Raw genomic sequence first — 21,695 nt, 5'->3', positions numbered from 1 at the left:
CATATACATATCCTCCAGTGAGGATTAAAAAAAAAGAATGTTAAAAATAATTTGGGCCCTTGCTGATTTGGCTCAGTGGATAGAGCGTCAGCCTGTAGACTGAAGGGTCCGGGGTTCGACTCCCGTCAGGGGTACATGCTCGGGTTTCAGGCTCAGTCCCCAGTAGGGGGCGTGCAGGAGGCAGCCAGTCAATGAGTCTCTCTCATCATTGATGTTTCTATCTCTCTCTCCCTCTCCGTTCCTCTCTGGAATCAATAAACATATATTTAAAAAAATAAAATAAAATTTAAAAAATAAAAATAATTTGGGGTGGGAGAATAGATGGGGCTAAATGAAACATTATTAAATATGCATTAATAATTGTTGAAGGTAGGTGTTTTTAACAAAGTGAAAAAACAAATTAAGTGAGTGGGGATGGGAGGTGAGTGAAGATACAGAGAACACAAGAATGAGAGAATGTAGCTAGTTGTTGAAACTAAGTGATGGATACAAGGGAGTTCATTATGCTATTCTCTTGGCTATATATTTAAAATTTTTCCATAATAAAAAGTTTAAAATATATTAAAGAGTTAATTCTCTTCAGAAAGAGAAATCAGGTAGTAACATTAGCTAACATTTACTGAGTATTATTTGCCCAGAATATTCCTAAGTATTTATGTTCTTTGTCATATTTGATTCTTAAAACTACCTTGAGATTGTTTTATGTTTTACTGATAAAGAAACCAGGACCTAGAGAGGTGATGTAACTTGCAAAAAGTCACTCAGCTAGTAAATGACAGCCAGGGTTTAAATCCAAGCAGGCTGTCTCCAGATCCTTGAACTTATTCTTTTAATGTTTGTTTTTTTTAACTGAATTTTAGAGAGACAGTAAGGGAGACAGAATCCCAAGACCTCTTGACGCTCAACCGCTGAGCAACACGGGCCAGGCTCCTTGAGCTTATTTTAACTGCTTATTCAGTTTTCTCTTTTAAAAACTACAACTCACTTCCTGGGTCTATGAGAATTGTTTCTCCATTTACTAGCTGTTGACCACTGGGTAAGTCACTTAAGTTTTCTGAGCCTCAACTCATTTGTAAAATGATCCCTACGGGTTGTTGCAGGGACCAAACTAAGTAAAGCATGCAATGCACTTGGTATATGGTAAATCCTCAAAATGTGCCCTTTATTACATATACGTACATATTCCTTTACTCTGAAAGAGCAGGAGTAAGAAAACTACGGACCTCTCCTTGCTATACAAAGCTCTCCGAGGCGCACTGAGTCAGAAGTCCTTTATGTTCCGGATTAGAAAACAGGGAGCCAGAGATTAAGTGACTTTCCTAGGGTTTACACGGGAGTCTGTGGCGGACTGCACGGACAGACACCTTAAGATCTACATCTCCAAAGCTGCCCACTTTCAACGATTTTGACCACCCTCTTCGCAAGGGTCTCGCTGACCTGTGAGCTCCTGGATGGTGACACGGTCCAGGATCTTGAAGCTCGTGTCCAGTTTTAGGGGCTGGCTGCAGCGCTGGCACACGAAGCTCACCTGCATGGTGCTGCTGGACGTCTTAGATCCCTCCATCCCTGCGGCGATGGAGAGGAGGCGATATTAGGGAGAATCGGCGCCCTAGAATCCCGGGTCTGGGGCTACTGAAGGGGGAAAATCCCGCCTGCGCCGTTCTCTCTAGGGACGGTAAGATAGCAAGTGGACCTGCTTCCGGGGCAGCCCCGGCAAAAACAGTTTACAGCCAGTCAGGGACGGGCGGCAATAGGCGCCGTCAGGGCTCCCAGGCTCCCTTCTCCGGTCGCGGTTCAGCCCTCGACGCTCTTCACCTCGGAGTCCGGAGCCCGCCACCCTGGTCCGGTCTACCGCGGGGGCACTACGGCCTCCGGGCTGCCCTGGAGGGAGGCCTCCAGAACTGCCATCGTCCTGTCTTCAGCTACTTCCCGGTGGGCCGGAGGAGGACTTCCGCCCACACCGGATGTGACTCCACGACGGCGGCAGCTGCAGGAGGAGCCAGTAGGTCGGTCCAGATCCACCCGCTTTCGGGCCGGGCTGCGGCCCCTAGAGGCTGAGCTGGGAAACGCGGCCGGCGGCGGGTGAGCGTAGGTTGCCTGGGGAAGTGGAAGGACCGAGTAGGGAGAGATGGAGGAGTCTCTGCCATTCTCTAATTCAGTGACTTTTCTTTAGATTTGTCACTTCTGAGCGGAGCCACTTTAGTTCTTTCTGCAGTATCAGTTTTAAAAGTTTCTCCTTGGGAGAGCTGGGCTTTCTTTCAAACGCCCCCGAGAGAGTGGTAGACACACTTGGAGGGGAGGTAAACTTTGTGTTTTATATTATAATGTAATGGGGTGACCCGCGGAGACGACCACCAGGGACTCAGATCAAAATTTAGGAGCCTTTATTAAGCTGGCCAGCGACTACAGTTACAGCACCCTGCCGAAGCAGAGGCTGAACTGCAGCCCCGACCAGATGCAGAAGCAAGCTTTTATTCACAAAAACCACAAAACGGTTGGCTAAACACACACAAAGTTCGTCGCTCTATTTCTCAACACAAGATACAGACTCAGTCGAATCGGTTTGGCTCAGTGGATGGAGCGTCGGCCTGGGGACTCAAGGGTCCCAGGTTCGATTCTGGTCAAGGGCATGTACCTTGGTTGCAGGCACATCCCCAGTAGGGGGTGTGTAGGAGGCAGCTGATTGATGTTTCTCTCTCATAGATGTTTCTAACTCTCTATCCCTCTCCCTTCCTCTCTGTAAAAAATCAATTAAAATATATTTTTAAAAAAAGAAAGGTCACAGGCTCATACCTTGGAAAGGTTAGGTTCCTGGAGCCCGTCACCCCTGGCTAAACCATGACCTGCTTGTAAAAAATGTTAAGAGGGAGCTGTGATCTTTGCAACAGAGCCAGAGACTGCGATGACCTAATTCAACTGTAACCTTCTATTGTTCCTAAGCCCTGGGGCGTTTATTACATTCTCTACTGGTCTTTAACAGAAATCAAATCATTGATTCTGCTTCCTGCCAGCCTTCTTTAGGGATTTGTTGGTAGTGGGTGCCCCAGGCCTCACTGTCCTGGTAAACCAGAGTAGTGAGTCAAGATAAAAATGTTTTAGTTTTATATTTTATAACATCTTTATATGTTTCAATATCTGAAGTGCTCAACTTTCTCTAATTAATAATTTTATTGTATTGACAATACAGGAAGTTAGGGGAATAATGTCATGAAATTACCCATAATCTCACCACACTATAACTTTTGTTCTCCATTAAAATGTTTTTCCTATGTATTTTAACACGATTGTATTTGTATTTATAATTTATATGCAATTTTTGTATCCTTCTTTTAAAATTTAACAGTACTTACTGAATAATTTTCCATGTTGCTTACAGTTTAGGTAATTGTCATCGCTGCATCACAGCACATCAAGTGCACTAACAATGTATTTCTTTGTTGCTGGAAACTCCCATTGCTTCCAGTTTTGGTAATTACAGTAATGTTGCAATGAAGAGCTGACTGCTTTCTTATGATAAAGCCTCACTATTGGAATTAATGATGAAAAGAGTATGGCTTTCTCATGTCTCTTGATTAACATTAGCAATTGTTTTCCAGAGCAGTTGCACATAATCATATTCTGCCTCTAGTAATGTATGAGAGAGCCCCTTTCATGATGCCTTGGCCAGTATTAGGTATCATATATTTGAGGAATGAGGGGGCGGGGGGAAGGCATGTCCCTGTTATTTTCATTGGCATATTTGGTATAGATTGGGTTGGTGTTCTCCTTTTGTGAATTTTCTGTTTGCATCCTTTGCCCATTTATCTATTAGGTAATATTTTGCTTAATAATTTTCATTGATTTGCATAACTGGTCTATTAAGGTATTTCCAAGATGTGCGAGTTTTAAATTCTTATGAGGTCAAATCTGCCTTTTCGTTTTCTTGGTGACTTATATTTCTTTTCTTAAAATATATTTTTATTGATTTCAGAGAGGAAGGGAGAGGGAGAGAGAGAGAGAAACATCCATGATGATAGAGAATCATTGATCAGCTGCCTCCTGCACGCCCTTAACTGGGGATTGAGCCCGCAACCCAGGCATGTGAATCTTGACTGGAATCAAACCTAGGACCCTTCAGTCCACAGGCCAAGGCTCTATCTACTGAGCCAAACCGGCCAGGGCATTGGTGACTTCTATTTCTTAGAAAGTCGTTCTCACTTCTAGAAATGACTTTCTTATTATTTTGAATGTAGGTGACCCTCCTATAATTAGACGTAATATAGGAACTAGATTTATTTCCTCCTGGTATTGCTAATTAGATAATCTTTACAACCCTTCTTCCTCTTGGATCTTTCAGTGTGAGACTCCCTCCAGGGGAGGCCCGCCGTGGTGGGTTCACAGCCTACATTTCTTCCTGCTTGGCTGCACTAATGCCGTCTCAGAAAGGCAGAGAGATGTCACGGGCTTCGAGGGGAAAGAGTGCATAGAGATTACAGCTGAGGTTGAAAGTCTAGACTGAGTTCAAACCTATCTTCATCACTCACCAACACTGACCTTGAGCAAGTTATTCAACTACTCTGTGCCTTGTTTTCTTGTTTCTGAAGAGAGCATAATAGTGTATGTCACATAGGGTAGTGTGATGATTAAATGATCTAATATGAGGTACAAAGAGCAAGGCCTGGCACATAGTAAACTCTCTGTGTGCCCTGCTGCTTGGAGAATATATGACAGTCAGTATTTATAGTGCTCAAGGGATTGTGAATACTCAACATACCCCAAGTCATCAATTCAACAAGTATTTATTGAGGACCTACTATGTACCAATCACTCTTCTAGGTCTGGGCGGATACATTGGTGAACTGTTCTCATAGCTTATATTCTAGAGGAGAGAATTTGAGAAATGTAAACAAATGAATGATTTCAGATAATGGTAGATGTTATAGGTTGAATTTTGTACCCCCAAAAGATGTTGAAGTCCTAATCCCAGCACCTGTGATGTGACCTTATTTGGAAATAGTGTCTTTGAAGATGATCAAGTTAATGAAGTCCTTAGGTGGGCTCTAACCCAATATGACTGATGTTCTTATAAAAAGGGGTAATTTGGCCCTGGCCGGTATGGCTCAATTGGTTGAGTGACGTTCCATGCACCAAGAGGTCACTGCTTTGATTCTTGGTCAGGGCATAAACAAGAATCAACCAATGAATGCATTAATAAGTGGAACAAAAAATAGATATTCTCTCTCTAAAAATCAATTTTTAAAAAGGCAATTTAGACACAAAGATAGTCATAAACAGAGGGATGACAGTTGGTTGGGGTGTCGTCCAGTGAACAGAGAGGCTGCTGGTTTGATTCCCTGACAGGGCACATACCTAGGTTGTGGGTTCAATCCTCGGTGGGTGTGCATATAGGAGGCAACCGATCCATATTTCTCTCACAAATGGATGTTCCCTCCCCCCTTCCCGTCTCTAGAAAACCAGTAAACAATAACTCGGGTGAGGATTAAAAAAAAAAAACAGAAGTAAAAGGGGGAAACAGATGTTAATGAGCAAGAAGGGTAGTACGGGCTATGTTATATGTAGTCTTGAATAATGGAAAAGGACTTTTTTTGAGTCTGAAAGCAAGGATGATAATTACATAGTTTAAAGAATAACCCTTTCATGCTAAGCATTAACAGGTAGCTTATTTGACAATAGCTACTATGTATGTAGTGTCTGCCTTGTGTCCAGGTACTGTGCTAGTTCTTTGAAATATATATGACTTTCAATACTCAGAACCCTACAAAATTATATATATTTGTTAATAGTGATTAAAATAAAACTTGACAGATGAGGGAATTGAGACTCAGCATTTCAGTAATTTTATCAAGACAGCACAGTTAGTAAAGAGCTGAGGTGGGATTTAAAACCAGGTCTCTCCCTGATTCCAAAGGCCATAGTCAGTTGCACTTCATTTAACTGCATATTCCCATTTCCCTTGCACTCAGCACAGAGGACTGACCAGGATAAATGTTTAGCAGTAGCAGTGACCCCAAAATATAAATCAGATGACCTGCCTTTGCACTTAATCCAACTTGTTTCCTAACAATCCTCCCCACCCCACTCCCAGCTCGCTAGTCTTTCAATGTCTTCAATAAAACCCATACTATTCTCTTTATCAGTCATTTGTTTCCTAACATTTATTAAATTTTGTCATTTAAAAAATATATATTTTATTGATTTTTCACAGAGAGGAAGGGAGAGGGATAGAGCGTTAGAAACATCGATGAGAGAGAAACATCGATCAGCTGCCTCCTGCACACACCTCACTGGGGATGTGCCCGCAACCAAGGTACATGCCTTTTGCCGGAATCGAACCTGGGACCTTTCAGTCCGCAGGCTGACGACGATCTATCCACTGAGCCAAACCGGTTAGGGCTAAATTTTGTCATTTTTTCAGTTTGCTTTCTGGTATCTTTCCCCAGTATTAATCCCCATGAGACCAGAGAATTTGAGTTTTGTTTACCTTTGATATCCCAGAGCTGTGCTGTTCAATACAGGAGCCACTAGTCACATGTGGCTATTCAGTATTGCAAATGTGGCTCCTCTGAATTGAGATGTGCAGTGAGTGTAAAACTCATACTGGATTTTAAGACTTGGTATGAGAAAAGAACGTATATGATCTCATTAATATTTTTTAAGATTGATTACGTGTTTAAATATTTGGCGAAACTAGGTTAAATATATAATTAAAATTAACTTCACCCGTTTTACTTTTTAATGTGGCTACTAGAAGATTTTAACTTACATTAAGTGACTCATACTATATTTCTAGGCTCTGAGGCAGTGTTGTCCCAGAGCCTAGCCCAGTGTCCTGACTCATTTTATTTAGCGAAATAACCAGTGTTAACAGACAAACTGAAAAAAATAAAAAGAAGAGGGTGAGAGGAGGCATGATATTTGCCTCCCATTAGCAAAATGGATACAGCATTGTCCTAGAAGTCAGGAGACCTGGGTTCTGTTCCAGGATTTACTGTGTAGCCGACCCCACTCTGGGGGTCACTCTGCCCATCAGGCAGCGGATCTCCAATGTCTGAAAGTGTATGAGTAAGTGATGGAGAACGGTGGGGAACCTGGTACAACACACCTTGTCCTCTCTTTGGCTCGAGCACAGCACTAGAGCTTCCGCGGCCAACGGGAGGAGGCAGCAGGAATCGTAGACCAGATCCCTGAACTCACAGCCGGGACCGCCAGCTTCCTCGGTCTGACGTCACAGGGGCGCGACGCCGTCGTCGGTCCGGTCCTCTAAACTGCAGAGCTCGTTAGGTTCCTTCGGCGAAGGCTAGTGCCGAGCCAGCAGAGAGTCACACAGCTCTCGAGTCTCTCCGGGAATCCGTCCTCAGTAAACTAGCCTCCGCCACCCTCCCTCGAACTTTCCTCTTACCCGGCACTGGCACCCGGGAGCTACGAACCTGGAAGAAGCGTCCACAGCCAAACCTCAGTGCGGCTGCGCAAAGCACGTGCGCATCCACGCCGGAGTCCCGGCGCCTGGCTGTGACGCAACTTCCGGCGTGAGCGGCGAAAGCCGGGAGGGCAAGCGATAGTGCAAGCAGGCATCCAGCAGCAGGCAGCAGGCGGGCGGGCGGACAGGCGGCACAGAGGGAGGGAGCGAGCGAGCAAGTGAGCAGTCCGTGAGCCAGCGAGGGCAGCCGCGTCCCGAGAGCCGCCGAAATAACTCCCGTCCCTCTGACCCCCTCCCCGGAGCCCACAGCGCCTCCGGTCTCCAGCGGAGCGAACACGGCCCTGTCCGGCCATGGCCTCGTTGCTGAAGGTGGATCAGGAAGTGAAGCTCAAGGTAGCGATACTGGCCCGGGCTTCCTTACCCCTCGCTTCGATCTCGGAGCACTCCGACCGGCTCCCTACTCCCCATGGCGTCTTTGTCTCCCTGGGGACACCAGCTCTGAGCTTCCGCTCAGCTCAGCCCAGCCCCCCCTCCTCCCGGAGACCGCATCCGGGGAGAGGATCATATAGGATGGCTTTCTGCCCCTTGTCTGGTGATGGAGAGCCCCGCGGACACGTGGTGGACTCAGAGCTTGAGGCTAGTGACAGCTGGAAGTTCCCCAGCCCCGCCTCCGGACGCTGCCGCTGTCCTTGGAGTCAGGCCTGCCTCGCATCTTAGGTCAGGTCTGGAAGGGAGTCGGCGGGCACGTTTGTGAGCTCACACCTCCCCCATCTACCGGCCTTTCGTCTGCTCACACACTCAGACCGCCTCACACACAGGGAGGGAGAGAGGGAAGACAGGTGGGGGCCGCCCTCCAGCCCCGCTTCCCTCTCCTGAGATGGAGAAATGGGTCCTCAAAAAAATAAAGTACTTGCAGTCCGGGGGCCTCTCCGCTTCTCACTACCATTACAAGGTGCGGGAGAGACAGCTGGATTTGGGGTTCCCTGTCCTGCCCTTAACCTCTGTTGCCAGGTACTGACTTGCTCTTACTGAATCGCTCTTTGTTAATTTTAGGTTGATTCTTTCAGGGAGCGGATCACAAGTGAGGTGAGTGAAATAAATAGCAAAACGAGTGTTGGTTAATAATCGGGAGTTTCCCAAAGGGGAGATAACTGCTGAGAGAGACCGTCCCACAATTTTAATGCATTTCTTCTCATCTTTAGGCAGAAGACTTGGTGGCAAATTTTTTCCCAAAGAAGTTGTTAGAACTTGATAGTTTTTTGAAGGTGAGAGACCCTTTTCCTCAGCTTTCCCAATTTTTTTTTTTTTGAGGGGGGCCCTGATCTTTCTGTCAAATGGGACAAATCATGTGTTGGTTCCATTTTGTTTGGTACTGTAAAGCACTCTCATATCTTGCCCTTCACGTGAAATATTTACTTGTTCATCTTAAAAAGACTAATGTTTGGGGGGTGGGCATCTCTTTTTCAGGAACCAATCCTAAACATTCATGACCTAACTCAGATCCACTCAGACATGAATCTCCCTGTCCCTGACCCCATTCTTCTCACCAATAGCCACGACGGACTGGATGGTGTAAGTGTCCTATATTTATCTTTGTCTTCTGTAGCAATAGGTTCTCTGTCCTCTCTTCCCTGGTCAGTTTGAATATGTACAAAGGAGACAGTAGGATTTGGATCTGGGAATGAGGATTCTTACAGACATGATGACTCCAGTACACCACCCCCCTGTAGATCCTGATTTTCATTTATAGCATGAGGTGAATTTGCCAATGCTACTCTGTGTGAGAGTGAGTTTTAATAGCTACAGGCTCCCTTAGGTTATCTTGGTCTGTTTCCATGGCTCTCAGCAAGACTTTCTTATCTGTTCCATGTTTCAATGTCTTGAGTTTTGTTATTGAATGAGTAGTTCTTCTTGATATGTAACTGCAGCCCCTGTCTTTGCTGTGCATCTTCATTACCTAGTCCTTATCAATTAATGTTCACATTCTGAAGCACTGATGACACTGCATTGTTTTTTGTCTACATTATTGTCTCCTTGTTAGAACTTGTTGGTTCTGGAAAGCAGAAACTGTCTTAATCATCTTTGTATTCCCAGCACCTAGCATTGTTTCTGGTACGTAACAGGTGCTAAATATGTGTTTGTTGATTGAATATTGTGTTTCTTTGTGGAACCAGCAGATTTATGTGTATTCCCTTAATTACCCTACATTGAAAGGTTCTTTTTTTCCTATTGTTTATAGCAGCCAGTTTCAACTGATGTAAGAATTTTTGAAACATGCAATTCCTGACTGTTTAGTCTGGGGCACTGGCCTTTTCCCCCTTAGATTGTCAAATTAAAAAAAATGACACAGCCAACACAACAATGGCATCCAGTGTGAATGAATCAAAATTATGCCTTGTTTTGGTCAGATAGGCAAAAAAATATATTTTTGGTGTGCCACAGAATTTTAGTAATTAGTTTTTGTGTGCCATGAGATGGAAAGAATTGAAAATCGCTGGCTATCCCTCTCTAGTTGTATTTCTTGAAAGGTTGGTCTTACAACTAGAATGTAACTTGCTTTCTAGCAAGAACCTTTTCTTAAAGCCTTGTATGTACTTAGTAACTTGCACAAAATAATAAGACTAGAGGCCCGGTGCGCCCTCTCGCAGTCCGGGAGCCCTCTGGGGATGGCCTTGCAGGGAGCGGGCCTAAGCCGTCAGTCGGGTATCCTTAGCGCTGCGCTCACCAGCCTTGAGCCCAGCTTTTGTCTGAGCGGCACTCCCCTTGTGGGAGCACACTGACCACCAGGGGGCAGCTCCTGCGTTGAGCGTTTTCCCCCTGGTGGTCAGTGCACGTCATAGTGACGGTTTTTCTGCAGTTTGGTCGATTTGCATATTAGCCTTTTATTATATAGGATAACCTATGGTGTCAAAGAAGGGATTAAACTTGTTTAAAGTATAACTTGTGATAGGGATGGGAATGTTGAGAGCAGGCTAATTTCTGTCTGTTTCCTTAGCCCACTTACAAAAAGCGAAGGTTGGATGAGTGTGAAGAGGCCTTTCAAGGTAAGAGCCACCACACCCCATCTACCCTCTGGCTTACAGCCTTGAGAAGCAGATGGATCTAGTGTTCTGGCCTGGAAGCAGGATCTGATTTTATTTCCCAGAGTTAGCATTCTCAAATCTTCCAAATGTGGTCATTATTTAGCACCCTGAACCTAACTTTCCAGTAAGAAGGGAGGCTTAACTTAATGTAAACTGGCCAAAGGAAAGGACTTGGGGGTCACTGCCTATTGCAGATTTTTCACAGAAGTCCCAGTTCCATGTTATTTTTTCCTCTTTGATAATAGTTGGTACATTCAGGCTTTAGAGCATATTTTAATTTCCTTATTCTTTAGACTTTGGGCATATTTAGACACTCATTTGTTAATCCATATATTCTCTTCGGTTCTGTTGGTGGTGTCAGTGTTTGTTGTGACAGATAAAAGGCAGAGGTCATAGCATCTCATGAATCTGGGAAGAAGAGGGAAGGGTGGAGGATGCTATGTCCTGGCCCCCACCCCAATCATTTGGCCTTCTTCATGTCCTTGCCAGGAACCAAGGTGTTTGTGATGCCCAATGGGATGCTAAAAAGCAACCAGCAGCTGGTGGACATTATTGAGAAAGTGAAACCTGAGATCCGGCTGCTGATTGAGAAATGCAACACGGTGAGGCAGGGGTAGTGACCTATGGGCTGACTTCAAACAGCCCGGCTTGAACTATGAAAAATCATGGATGGTGGGGCTGGAGGCATGGAGGTGATATGGGTGTTGGCAGACTAAGTATCTTGGCTCCTGTGCTCCTGGCATCTGGCACCAGCAGCATGAATTGTATACTTCATGGCATCAATAGAAAAAGTCGTGTTCCTCAAGCCTTGGTCCTCATATATATTTTGGTCTTTTTACCCTGCAGGTCAAAATGTGGGTACAGCTCCTGATTCCTAGGATAGAAGATGGGAACAACTTTGGGGTATCTATTCAGGTAATTACATACTGGAAGGGAAGGTTTGGGGGATACTCTTACCTCCCCTGCTTTGTTTGCTTTTCCTTTATCTTTGGTCTGCTGTGGAGGGATGTGGAAGTGATTTTTGACTCACCGTGTTTTTTGTTTGTTTGTTTTCAGGAGGAGACAGTTGCAGAACTAAGGACTGTTGAGAGTGAAGCTGCATCTTATCTGGACCAGATTTCTAGGTAGGGCTGCTTGGGCTTGGCCCAGGAATTGGGGGCTGGTGAGGTGGTAAGCACTGTCCAGGGTCTCCTGCAGCTTCCTCTTCTTTTTTCTCCTTCCAGATATTATATTACGAGAGCCAAATTGGTTTCTAAAATAGCTAAATATCCCCATGTGGTAAGTAAGGGTTTGGTGGCCTGAGGGTGGAAGTGGTAGGGTAGTGAGGAGTGACTGTTGCTGGGGAAGAGCTGACTGTGAATAGTCCAGCCTTGGGAACGAGCCTTTCCTCTGCCCCTTCTTTCAGGAGGACTATCGCCGAACCGTGACAGAGATTGATGAGAAAGAATATATCAGCCTCCGTCTCATCATATCAGAGCTAAGGAATCAATATGTAAGTAACCTCGATCCCTGCCAACAGTTGCTCTGGCTTTTCTTAGTTCTGGTGATAAATTTCTTGCCACTCTCTGTGAGTCGAGATCGGGGACGGAGGTAAAGTTAATAAAAAGAGTTCTGCTTATCAACCAAGTGTCGAGAACTATGGAGTTGAGGGTATATAGCTGGACATCTTCCGTCTTTCCACCTGGATGAGGGAGTGCAATATAGTATAGAGGTGAAGATGAAGTTGTTAGAGTCAGGCAGACTTAGGTTTGGAATCAACTCTACTGGTAATGTGTGGCCTTGGGCGAGTTGTTTAACCTCAGATTTCAAGGTTTCTTATCTCTAAAATGAAACTTAGAGTATCTACTGCACAAAGATGGTTTTAAAAAATTAGCGAGATAATACATTAAAGAAACCAGTACACTTAAGTGTTCAACAAATGTTAGTTATTATTAGACACTCGGGAACTTGGAAATACCGAGTATACCTAGTTTGGGGGCATAAGAGAGGGAGAGCAACCACCTTGATTTCAGGTTCAAATGAGTGAGAATGGGATTATGTAAACGATTACTTGGGTAATTGGTTGGGAGGGATCTTTTCTTTTTGAGGTAGGAGTTGAACAGATGTGTGATTCTCTGATCTCGCTTCTCCCAGGTCACCCTACATGACATGATCCTGAAAAATATTGAGAAGATCAAACGGCCCCGGAGCAGCAATGCAGAGACACTGTACTGAGGCCAGGGCCAGGGCCAGGGGACTCTGTGAGTCTGGCTCAAGACCGACATTGCCTTGGTTTGTTACATGACTATCGTGATGGGGAAACTGGCTGGAAATAGTAATCACACCTCTCTCTGTTTTTAGTTAGAGTCTAATGAAACTCTCATGTAGTTCTGTGACGTGTTTACCTCTTTTTTCAGGCCTCAGGAACTCTTCTATTTCCTTCCCTAATACCCCACACCTGAGCTGTTCTAATTTCTGGAGAACTCCAGGTTTGTGTGCACAAGATATTGGCACCAGAATACTTGTGTTTTCTTTCCCCACCCCCTTCTTTGTCTTGGGCTTTGTGTTGTTTTTTTCCCTTTTGATGATTAGTTCATTAGGAGCTGAGGGAACTAAAAGGCAAGTGCTAGGTTTTTGTTTTTTTCTAAGATCTGGGGTCAGGGAGACTAGCTCCTCTCTTCTGATATAAGGGTAGTGTCTCTTGCCAATGTGGGATATTGGATCCTCCCTGTCCCAGTTGTCCTGGTGATGACTTCAGGTTTTCCATCTACATACATGGCAAGAAACACCACAGACTTTGGCTAAGTCCCTAAGTCCTTCAGATGTTTTTATAAGTAGAGTTTTCACATACACATGATAGACACACACATACAGACATGCACACATCTGCCTTCCTACTCTGTTACCTGACACTCCCCCTCGCCCCCCCCAAAAAACCCTGTTACACACACACACACACACACACACACACACAAGTCAGGAGGTGATAGTTGTCTCAGTCATCATCCACCGGGGCCCATCGTCTCCTGATGTTGTAGCCTCTTGGTACCCAGAGGCTATTGAGTTGGAGGAGAACCAAGAGGCGAGAAGCAGAGGGATTGGGGAAGGCTCCTTTCTCTGTGACTCAGGTCCTTTTGGGCATTATTGCAAAGGCCAGTCCTCTGACTCCTGACTGCCTCTTTCCAGACCAGTTGTCATTTGGGGTGGGGGTGTCTTCAGCTGTGAGGACCAGCTGCTGCTGCTCCTCCTGGGCTTTTCCTTTGGGAAAAATATTTCTCTTATTTATAGTATTGTGCTTCCAGGGAAAGCAGTCACTTATGTGTCTACGTGTGTGCATGCAAACACAGGCGTGTACACGTGTGTATGTGGAAATCAGCTGGGCAAGTCAAAACCATAGAAGAGTTGCCCCCTATCTCTCGAATCTTCCAGAGATATCCCCCACTTTTTTATTCTATCACTATTGGAGAGTCAGTATTTGCAGCCAGCCAGCCAGTGACTCTCTCAGTGTCTATTTCTGACTTATTCTTCCCCTGTCTGTCTTCCAACCCCTAATCATATTTCCACCTGGATGCATCATTTTTACTCCCAATATGCTGTATAGAGAAGGAGTCAGGATGCTGTCTTCCCATGAATAGTACTCAGTAACAAACCAATTGCATTTTAGTTGGGCAATGCCCCTACCCACCCTTCAAATCCCTTCCACCATGCATTTTTGTTTCCCTTTTTGTTTGTTGGATTGTTCTGCTGCCCCTTCTCCTCACCCCACCACCCTTGGATCGTATGTAAAATTCTTTTACCATGTCAAGAAATTATTAAAAATACAGGTACTTTGACCTCTTTCTAAAGCCGCAGACCTTGGTGAGATGCTCTGGTGGCTAGGGACGTACCCATACTCATATGCGTGCCCATCAGGATACCCACCCCCACATACACCACCAACCATCCTATTGGGTGTTTTTATACCAATTGTGCTTCCTCTTTTTTTCTGGAATAATGGAAAGATTGAGGTTTGCCTACAAGAGGCAAAGGTGGGTCCTTCACTTGTATTAAGCCTGAATTATGTGAAAGAGAGCTCTTCCCAAATCTCAGCTGACTTCTGTCCCAGCCCTCAACAAGATCCCAGATCCTTCCTTCCCCAGTGATACCCATGAACTGCCAGTAGAGGCTGCTCTAGTTCCACGTGGGAATCACCTGGTTCAAGGCGCACCCTACCGTGTCATTCTCGTTACCTTATACTAATTCTCCCCTCAGAATAATGTCTTAAATTTCTTAAGGAGATGCCAGGGGCTCTTGGTTTTGGTTTTCAAATGACTTGGAGGGCTGTCTAGGACTCTACCTCCCTCTGAAATAAAGTTTCCTCAACTTCCATCTTGTAAAGTAGCCTTCTGGTATCCAACGATTCCCTCATTGTCTCTGCAAAAAGAGATTTAAGGTCTTAAACAATGGAGGAACATCTGCTCTCTTCTGTTTCAGAAATAATCAGTAGGTAACAGTTTTTGAATGCCTATCCTGTGTTGAGCTCTGCTAAGCACTTTATATGCATGATCACATTTAATCTTCATGAATCTATAAGGTAGTTTTATCCATTTATAAGTGAGGACATAGACTCATGATATGTACCTCCCCTGAGGTCACAGCTTAGGGACCTGGGAATCTGACTGCTAAGCTCAGGCCTTCACTCTTCCTTTCTCACTAACTCGGTAGAAGAGGCCTGAGACTACAGATCAGGGGCTTGACCTTAGGCAACTGGCTGAACACAGTGCTTACTGCTGAACTAGGTAGTAGGTCCTGGAAATATTGGGGGATACTGCCTGCCAGGAGGGTGGAAAACAGACAGTTTTGGTGCCTGCATTCAGCACACAGGACTTGATTGGGCATCCGAGATTTGCATTCTTCCTCAGACCCATTTTGAGTGGAAGGTGCAGTTCAGCGGTACTTCAAATGCCCTCTAATCTGGTCTAAATGATGGAAATCATGCTGCCAGTAGTTCAGGGGCAGGGGAGATGCCATGCACATGGAAGTAGTGCTTTGGGCCAAACCACAGAACAGAAAATTGGAACAGAATTATATAAATCAAGGTCAGAAATTTCCTGTTCAACCCACAGGGTGGAGTTTTCTCCATTCCTATCCATCCTACTGAATATAAACCCTGATTTGATGTCAGTAACTGGAAGAAGCAGCTGGTAGGACTCTCATTTCAACTCGCAGCATTCACCATGAATGTCAAGGTAGTCCTCGTGTTCCTGGCACTGTCCCTTATTACCATCTTTGCCCTGGCCTATGTCTTGCTCTCCAGCCAGGTGGGTTCCAGCCAGCCTTCCCGCTGCCCCTCTGTATCCCACAGTGCCCAGCACTGGACACAGCCTGGCCAGAGCCAGCTGTTTGCAGACCTGAGCCCAGAAGAGCTGATGGCTGTGATGAGCTTTCTGACCCAGCAACTGGGGCCAGGCCTGGTGGATGCAGCCCAGGCCCTCCCATCAGACAACTGCATCTTCTCGGTGGAGCTGCAGCTGCCCCCCAAGGCTGCAGCCCTGGCACACCTGGACAGGGGGAGCCCCCCGCCTGCTCGTGAGGCACTGGCCATCGTCTTCTTTGGCGGACAACCCCAGCCCAACGTGAGTGAGCTGGTGGTGGGACCACTGCCACACCCCTCCTACATGCGGGATGTGACTGTGGAGCGTCATGGGGGCCCTCTGCCCTATCACCGACGTCCCATGCTGGGAACTGAGTTTGCCCAGATATGGAAGCATTTGAAAGAGGTGGAGCTACCCAAGGCACCAGTCTTCCTTGCTTCGGTCTTCAACTACAATGGCTCCACCTTGGCACCTCTGCAGGCCACTCCTAATAGCTTGCGCTCAGGAGACCGTACTACCTGGATAGCCCTCCACCATAACATCTCAGGTGTTGGGTTTTTCCTACATCCAGTGGGGCTGGAGCTACTGCTGGACCACAGGGCCTTGGACCCTACCCGCTGGGCTGTCCAGAAGGTCTTCTACCTTGGGCGCTACTATGCAGACTTGAGCCAGTTGGAATGGGAGTTTAAGGCTGGCCGGCTGGAAGTGGTTAGAGTTCCTCTGCCCCTGCCAAATGGGGCTTCATCCCTGAGGTCTCGGGTCCCCCCAGGTCCTCTTCCACCTCTTCAGTTCTCACCCCAGGGATCCCAGTTCAGTGTACAAGGGAACCTGGTGATGTCCTCCCTCTGGACATTTACTTTTGGTCACGGGGTGTTTAGTGGCATGAGGATTTTTGACGTTCGATTCCAGGGTGAGCGAGTGGCCTATGAAGTCAGTGTCCAGGAGTGTGTGTCTATCTATGGTGCTGATTCACCCAAGACAATGATGACCCGATACTTGGATAGCAGCTACGGACTTGGCCGAAACAGCCGGGGCTTGGTGCGGGGCGTGGACTGCCCCTATCAATCTACAATGGTGGACATCCATGTATTAGTGAACAAAGGGACCGTCCAGCTGCTCCCAGGGGCTGTGTGTATATTTGAGGAGGCCCAAGGACTACCCCTTCGAAGGCACTATAATCACGTTCAGAGTCATTTCTACGGTGGTTTGGCCAGCTCAGCTCTTGTAGTCAGGTCTGTGTCAACTGTAGGCAACTATGACTACATTTGGGACTTTGTATTTTACCCAAATGGGGCGCTTGAAGGGCGGGTCCATGCCACAGGCTTTGTCAACACAGCTTTCCTGAGTGGGGGAGAGGAAAGCCTCTTCTTTGGGAACCGTGTGGGGGAACGAGTGCTGGGGACGGTGCACACGCATGCCTTCCACTTCAAGCTGGACCTGGATGTAGCAGGTGAGTGCTCAGGGAATTAAGATTGAGAGTTGGAGTGGGGCAGAGGGAACAGACTCCCCACCCCCAGATCAAGCCTGAGGAGTGGAGTAGCATTCCAGCTCCACATTCATTGTGGCAACAGAGCACAGACTGATTTAAGGGTATTCAGCTGTAGTCAGTCTGAAATACTGGGCTTACTGAGTGTGGCAGAAGGGAGAGAGGGTTCCTCCGCCAAGCTCCGATCACCCAGCCCCTCTGACTTGCTGCCATTGTGAAATGAGTTTAATGTAAAGGCTGTGCCTGTCTACCTTAACCTTGAGTGACAGTGTGCGTGGTGAATTGCCCTAAGGCTGAATGGGACCAGAGTTGGGGCTCTGCGTTCTTCCTCATTCTGAGTCCGTGGAGGAGGGGAAAGCAGGGACCTGAGCAGAGGCAGGAAGCAGCCCATCTCAAGAGGTCTTCAGAGTAGAGGTGGTCCAGGGGCACGAGAAGGCGGGTACTAGCTGGGAGTTGCTCCACAGGATTTCAGACAACTGGGGATACAGGATAGTGGCCCCATCCTGGGGGGGCCATCCCATTCCTGTCAGCACATGTCATCACAATGGGCTCTCCAGTGTCATGGCAAGCACATAGTAGGCTTGCTGCAAGGGAGTTCTCAAGTAGGACTCAGAGCACAAAGAGGACTTGCTGCCCCTGACACGTTTTGTTGGGGACAGATAATAACCAACTTATCAAGTCAGACAATTAGACCCAGAAAGAAAATTAGAAATCCACCAGACCCTCTCCATTTTACAGTTAGGGAAGTTGAGGGTGGGTGGAGATGAGACAAAATGATTATCCAAGTATAATGTGCTATAACTAAGGATATTTCTTGTGAAACATTTTCTTATTCTCCTGGGTATAAAGACTGTGTGTGTGTGGGGGGGGCCTGTGGGGGTGATGTGGAGGCAGAGGGGAGGAAGAATTAAGAAAATAGCATGGTTGAAATGGCATATTAACAATTCTTTGACATATTTAGAATGTGACTTTTCTGATTTGAAGTTTCGCCAGCATTTTTGGTATCAAAGAGCCTTGTCAGGAAGTAAAATCAAGTAACATTTATTGGGTCTCTAGTGGGTACAGCCCAGGTTGGTGCTGTGGGCTGGAGGCTGTGTCAGGCCCCCTGTGTACAAGACGACCAGAGGCACCAGCCTTAGTAGAGTGCCCCCCTGAGCCAGCTGTCTTCATATAGGTCCTGTTTAAAGTAACTGAGTCCAAGTATGTGATCAGGTGCTGAGTGTGTGCGGTGATGAGTTCAGGTGATCAATGCAATAGAGTTCCAAGGAGTTCTCAGACAATTTAAGGACATAAATCTGTTCACTTCTGAAAAACACTGAAAGTGGTCCGCATCTTGTCGAGAGAAAGAAAGCAAATTCTCAGAGCTGAGAGGGGTGTGCAGGGCACCATGGAAGGGGATTGGGTTTTTCCAGGCAGCTTCTCCAAGACAAATGTCCCTTTCATAGTTACTAGCCACCTGCGTGTGTTTTTCCATTTACAGAGCTCAACCATAGAACAGCTTTAATTATGTCCAGTGTAGAGATTCGGAAAATGAGAATCAAAGCAGCAAATAATTTGTCCAAGGGTAGACCAGTGCTACTAGAGCTTTCCGCAGTAATGGAAATGTTCTATCTCTGCGTTGTCCAATACATTAGCCACTAGCCACAGGTGGCTACTGAGCACTTAAAATGTGGCTAGTGTGACTGAGGAACTGAATTTTTAATTTAAATGCAAATAGCCACTTGTGACTGGCAGTAACTACTGGACAGGGCAGGGTTGAAGAAGATGGGCTAGCTCCCAAATCTAGAGCTTCTGGCTCTCTGATGAGTTCCTCTGCCCTTTGTCAGGCCGGTGCAGTGTTCATGGTGGGGGCGATGAGGAGCCTGTCTTACCTGGTATGGAACTCCTCTCCCTCCCCTCATCCTGGCAGGGCTGAAAAACTGGGTGGTAGCTGAAGACGTGGTGTTTAAACCTGTGGCAGCCCCTTGGAGTCCAGAGCACCAACTTCAGCGTCCACAGCTGACTCGACAGGTCCTGGGAAGGGAGGACCTGACAGCCTTTCCCTTGGGAAATCCCCTTCCTCGCTACATTTACCTGGCTGGCAACCAGACTAATGCCTGGGGTCACCAGCGTGGGTACCGAATCCAGATCCACAGCCCCCTCGGCATACACATGCCCCTGGAGAGTGACATGGAGAAGGCCCTCAGCTGGGGGAGGTGAGGAGGGCCCTGGGCACTGGGTGGTAGGGAAGGACTGGTCCCCTTCCCCATCCCAGCTCTTGGAGACCCCAACTCACTATTCTTGGCTTACTATCCACCTCTGTACCCCCTCTCAGATCCAAATAGATATGGGATGGGAGATGGTCTCAGACTGAATCTGATCCAAAAGATTTCTGGGACAGGAAAGGTCTTTGACATTGTCTGACTCCACCTTCTTATGACATTCCTGGTCAGATACCAGCTCGCGGTGACCCGGAGGAAAGAGGAGGAGTCACAGAGCAGCAGCATCTATTACCAGAATGACATTTGGACACCCACTATCGCCTTTGCTGATTTCATCAACAATGAGACTCTCTTAGGAGAGGTTGGTAGATCTAGAGACAGAGGAGAGGGGCTCTTCTGTGTCTGGTGTCTTGGCTGCCCAACACCTGGCCCTAGATTGGAGGGAAGGTGTGTTTCCAGGGCTCAGATTCAGGAGTCAAGGAGTTCTCTGATGACCAACATGGGTCATCCCTCCTGGGGTGAGATTAGCTCTGGGATATTGACCACCCTACATAGATCACCACGTTTTGTGGACCTGGGGCTGGGAGGAGGTGGAAGCAGGGCTAAGGCTGGAGGGCAGGGATTGGGGCTACGGGGTGGTTCTCTGGGTCTTACCTCCAAAGTCCTCCAGCTCCTCCCTCTTCCTGCAGGACCTGGTGGCCTGGGTTACAGCCAGCTTCCTACACATCCCCCATGCTGAGGATGTCCCCAACACAGTTACTGTGGGGAACAGAGTTGGCTTCTTGCTTCGACCCTATAACTTCTTTGATGAGGACCCCTCCATCTTCTCCCCTGGCAGTGTCTACTTTGAGAAGGGCCAGGATGCTGGGCTCTGCCATGTCAACCCTGTGGCCTGCATCCCCCACGTGGCAGCCTGTGTTCCAGACTTGCCCCCTTTCTCTTTTCAAGACTTTTAACCTCAAGGGTGTGGTGGGACACAGAGGTAGGGTGGGTGGGTGCTAAGACATGTGTACCTTCCTCTCTGTTCCCAATTCCTGCTCCCCTGACTTCTACCCTCTTAATGTTTCAGAGGAAACAGCCCCTTCCCACACTAAACCTTCATGTATCCTTTTAGTTAATTCATATTTCCAGTGTCTTTTTTAAAATGATGAATTTATACAAATGATATTATTATTAAAATATTCATGCAAGCCGGGCCAACTTGGCTCAGTGGTTGAGTGTTGAACTATGAACCAGGAGGTCAGGGTTAGATTCTAGTCAGGACACATGCCTAGGTTGCCGGCTTGATCCCCAGTGGGGCGTGCAGGAGGAGGCCGATCAATGATTCTTCCTCATCATTGATGTTTCTGTGGGCGGCAGTGGTGGAGGAGACCATCAGCCTGGGGCAGACTCTCCAGCTGAGCCAGACTCTTATAGTAGCGGCCTTGAAAGAACACCTTCTGGATGGTCCAGCGGGCAGGGCCCAGAGCCTTGTGGTCTACCAGCAGTTCCAATAAATAAAAATATATTTAAAAAAATATTCAGGCAAAACCACCACAAATCCTACCACTCCGAAATAGCTAGTGTTCACATTTCATGACCATTATACCAGATGTTTTTTCATCAGGTGCATTGAAATGGAAGAATAGATAGAAGTTTGTAAAAATAGATGGTATGGCCCGGCCGGCCGGCATGGCTCATTGGTTGAACGTCGACCTATGAACCAGGAGGTCATGGTTCAATTGTGGGTTAGAGCACATGCTTGGGTTGCAGGCTCAATCCCCTGTTTGGGGCGTGCAGGAGGCAGCCAATCAATGATTCACTCTCATCATTGATGTTTCTATTTCTCTCTCCCTCTCCCTTCCTCTCTGAAATCAATAAAAATATATTTAAAAAAAAGATGTTATGTGCAATTTATAAAAAATATTACAAGATTTATATTTGAATTTCTTCTATGTGACTTTTGAAGTAACTAGAATTCCCCAGAGAATATTAAGGATTCTGTCCAAGGAAATTAGCAATGAAGGAGAGAGGAGAAGGGGGACAGTGCTGGCCAAGGAATGCTGCTTGGGAAGCTGAAGGGCTGGGGGTGGGGATTTCCTTGGGAGGAGAATAATAGTTCCAAGTTACAGGAAAGGGAACATCTGGCCCTCGAATGTGGAGGTGGAGGGGGGGGGGGAAGAAGCGGGGCTGAGG

The 21,695-nt window shown here is 46.7% G+C and overlaps 3 protein-coding genes and 1 long non-coding RNA gene across 15 annotated transcripts in view; 2 read left to right on the top strand and 2 right to left on the bottom strand.

Annotated features, from left to right (window-relative positions):
- Positions 1-1,974, bottom strand: part of BECN1 (beclin 1) — an 11,871-nt gene extending 9,897 nt beyond the window's left edge. For 5 of the 9 annotated variants that reach the window (XM_023756888.1, XM_023756892.1, XM_023756891.1 and 2 more), the window contains exons 1-2: positions 1,816-1,974; positions 1,438-1,566 (exon numbers count right to left, since the gene is read on the bottom strand). In XM_023756888.1, coding sequence (XP_023612656.1) covers positions 1,438-1,564 — 127 coding nt within the window. In that variant the 5' untranslated portion in view covers positions 1,565-1,566; positions 1,816-1,974. The other 4 variants (XM_023756894.1, XM_023756896.1, XM_023756890.1 and 1 more) reach the window with 3 other exon arrangements.
- A 2,788-nt stretch (positions 1,975-4,762) lies between these two features.
- On the bottom strand, positions 4,763-7,392 carry LOC111826741. Its single transcript, XR_002830120.1, has 2 exons — positions 6,482-7,392; positions 4,763-4,858 (listed from the first exon to the last, which is right to left on the bottom strand). It is a non-coding gene; the product is annotated as an uncharacterized LOC111826741 (long non-coding RNA).
- A 132-nt stretch (positions 7,393-7,524) lies between these two features.
- On the top strand, positions 7,525-12,875 carry PSME3 (proteasome activator subunit 3). Of its 3 annotated transcripts, XM_014458829.2 has the most exons (12): positions 7,572-7,810; positions 8,471-8,503; positions 8,620-8,682; positions 8,885-8,989; positions 9,512-9,529; positions 10,413-10,461; positions 10,990-11,102; positions 11,347-11,415; positions 11,557-11,624; positions 11,724-11,778; positions 11,906-11,992; positions 12,634-12,875. In XM_014458829.2, exons 1-12 carry the CDS (start codon positions 7,769-7,771, stop codon positions 12,712-12,714), a joined length of 783 nt encoding a protein of 260 aa, XP_014314315.1. In that variant the 5' UTR covers positions 7,572-7,768; the 3' UTR covers positions 12,715-12,875. The 3 variants fall into 3 exon arrangements, with proteins under 3 accessions (XP_006092402.1, XP_014314315.1, XP_023612654.1); XM_006092340.3 differs by lacking the exon at positions 9,512-9,529 and having other exon boundaries at positions 7,525-7,810; XM_023756886.1 differs by lacking the exons at positions 8,885-8,989; positions 9,512-9,529 and having other exon boundaries at positions 7,574-7,810.
- Positions 12,876-14,185: 1,310 nt separating this feature from the next.
- Positions 14,186-21,299, top strand: AOC2 (amine oxidase, copper containing 2). 2 transcript variants are annotated; one of them, XM_006092329.3, is made up of 4 exons: positions 14,186-17,283; positions 19,229-19,514; positions 19,752-19,881; positions 20,210-21,299. In XM_006092329.3, exons 1-4 carry the CDS (start codon positions 15,696-15,698, stop codon positions 20,474-20,476), a joined length of 2,271 nt encoding a protein of 756 aa, XP_006092391.1. In that variant the 5' UTR covers positions 14,186-15,695; the 3' UTR covers positions 20,477-21,299. The 2 variants fall into 2 exon arrangements, with proteins under 2 accessions (XP_006092391.1, XP_023612653.1); XM_023756885.1 differs by having other exon boundaries at positions 19,752-20,405.
- The last annotated feature ends 396 nt before the right edge of the window (positions 21,300-21,695 follow it).

The sequence above is a fragment of the Myotis lucifugus genome, unplaced genomic scaffold (genome assembly GCF_000147115.1).
Source record: "Myotis lucifugus unplaced genomic scaffold, Myoluc2.0 scaffold_100, whole genome shotgun sequence".
NCBI classification, from domain to species: domain Eukaryota; kingdom Metazoa; phylum Chordata; class Mammalia; order Chiroptera; family Vespertilionidae; genus Myotis; species Myotis lucifugus.
This window is presented reverse-complemented; position numbering and strand designations above follow the sequence as displayed.

Excerpts from the sequence above, each read along its gene's own strand:
- AOC2 (XM_023756885.1), top strand. The coding sequence starts at position 15,696 with ATGAATGTCAAGGTAGTCCTCGTGTTCCTGGCACTGTCCCTTATTACC. Across the intron at positions 17,284-19,228 it reads GCTGGACCTGGATGTAGCAG|GGCTGAAAAACTGGGTGGTA; the intron begins GTGAGTGCTCAG and ends TCATCCTGGCAG. Across the intron at positions 19,515-19,751 it reads AAGGCCCTCAGCTGGGGGAG|ATACCAGCTCGCGGTGACCC; the intron begins GTGAGGAGGGCC and ends ATTCCTGGTCAG.
- PSME3 (XM_014458829.2), top strand. The coding sequence starts at position 7,769 with ATGGCCTCGTTGCTGAAGGTGGATCAGGAAGTGAAGCTCAAG. Across the intron at positions 11,779-11,905 it reads TAGCTAAATATCCCCATGTG|GAGGACTATCGCCGAACCGT; the intron begins GTAAGTAAGGGT and ends CCCTTCTTTCAG. Across the intron at positions 11,993-12,633 it reads CAGAGCTAAGGAATCAATAT|GTCACCCTACATGACATGAT; the intron begins GTAAGTAACCTC and ends CGCTTCTCCCAG.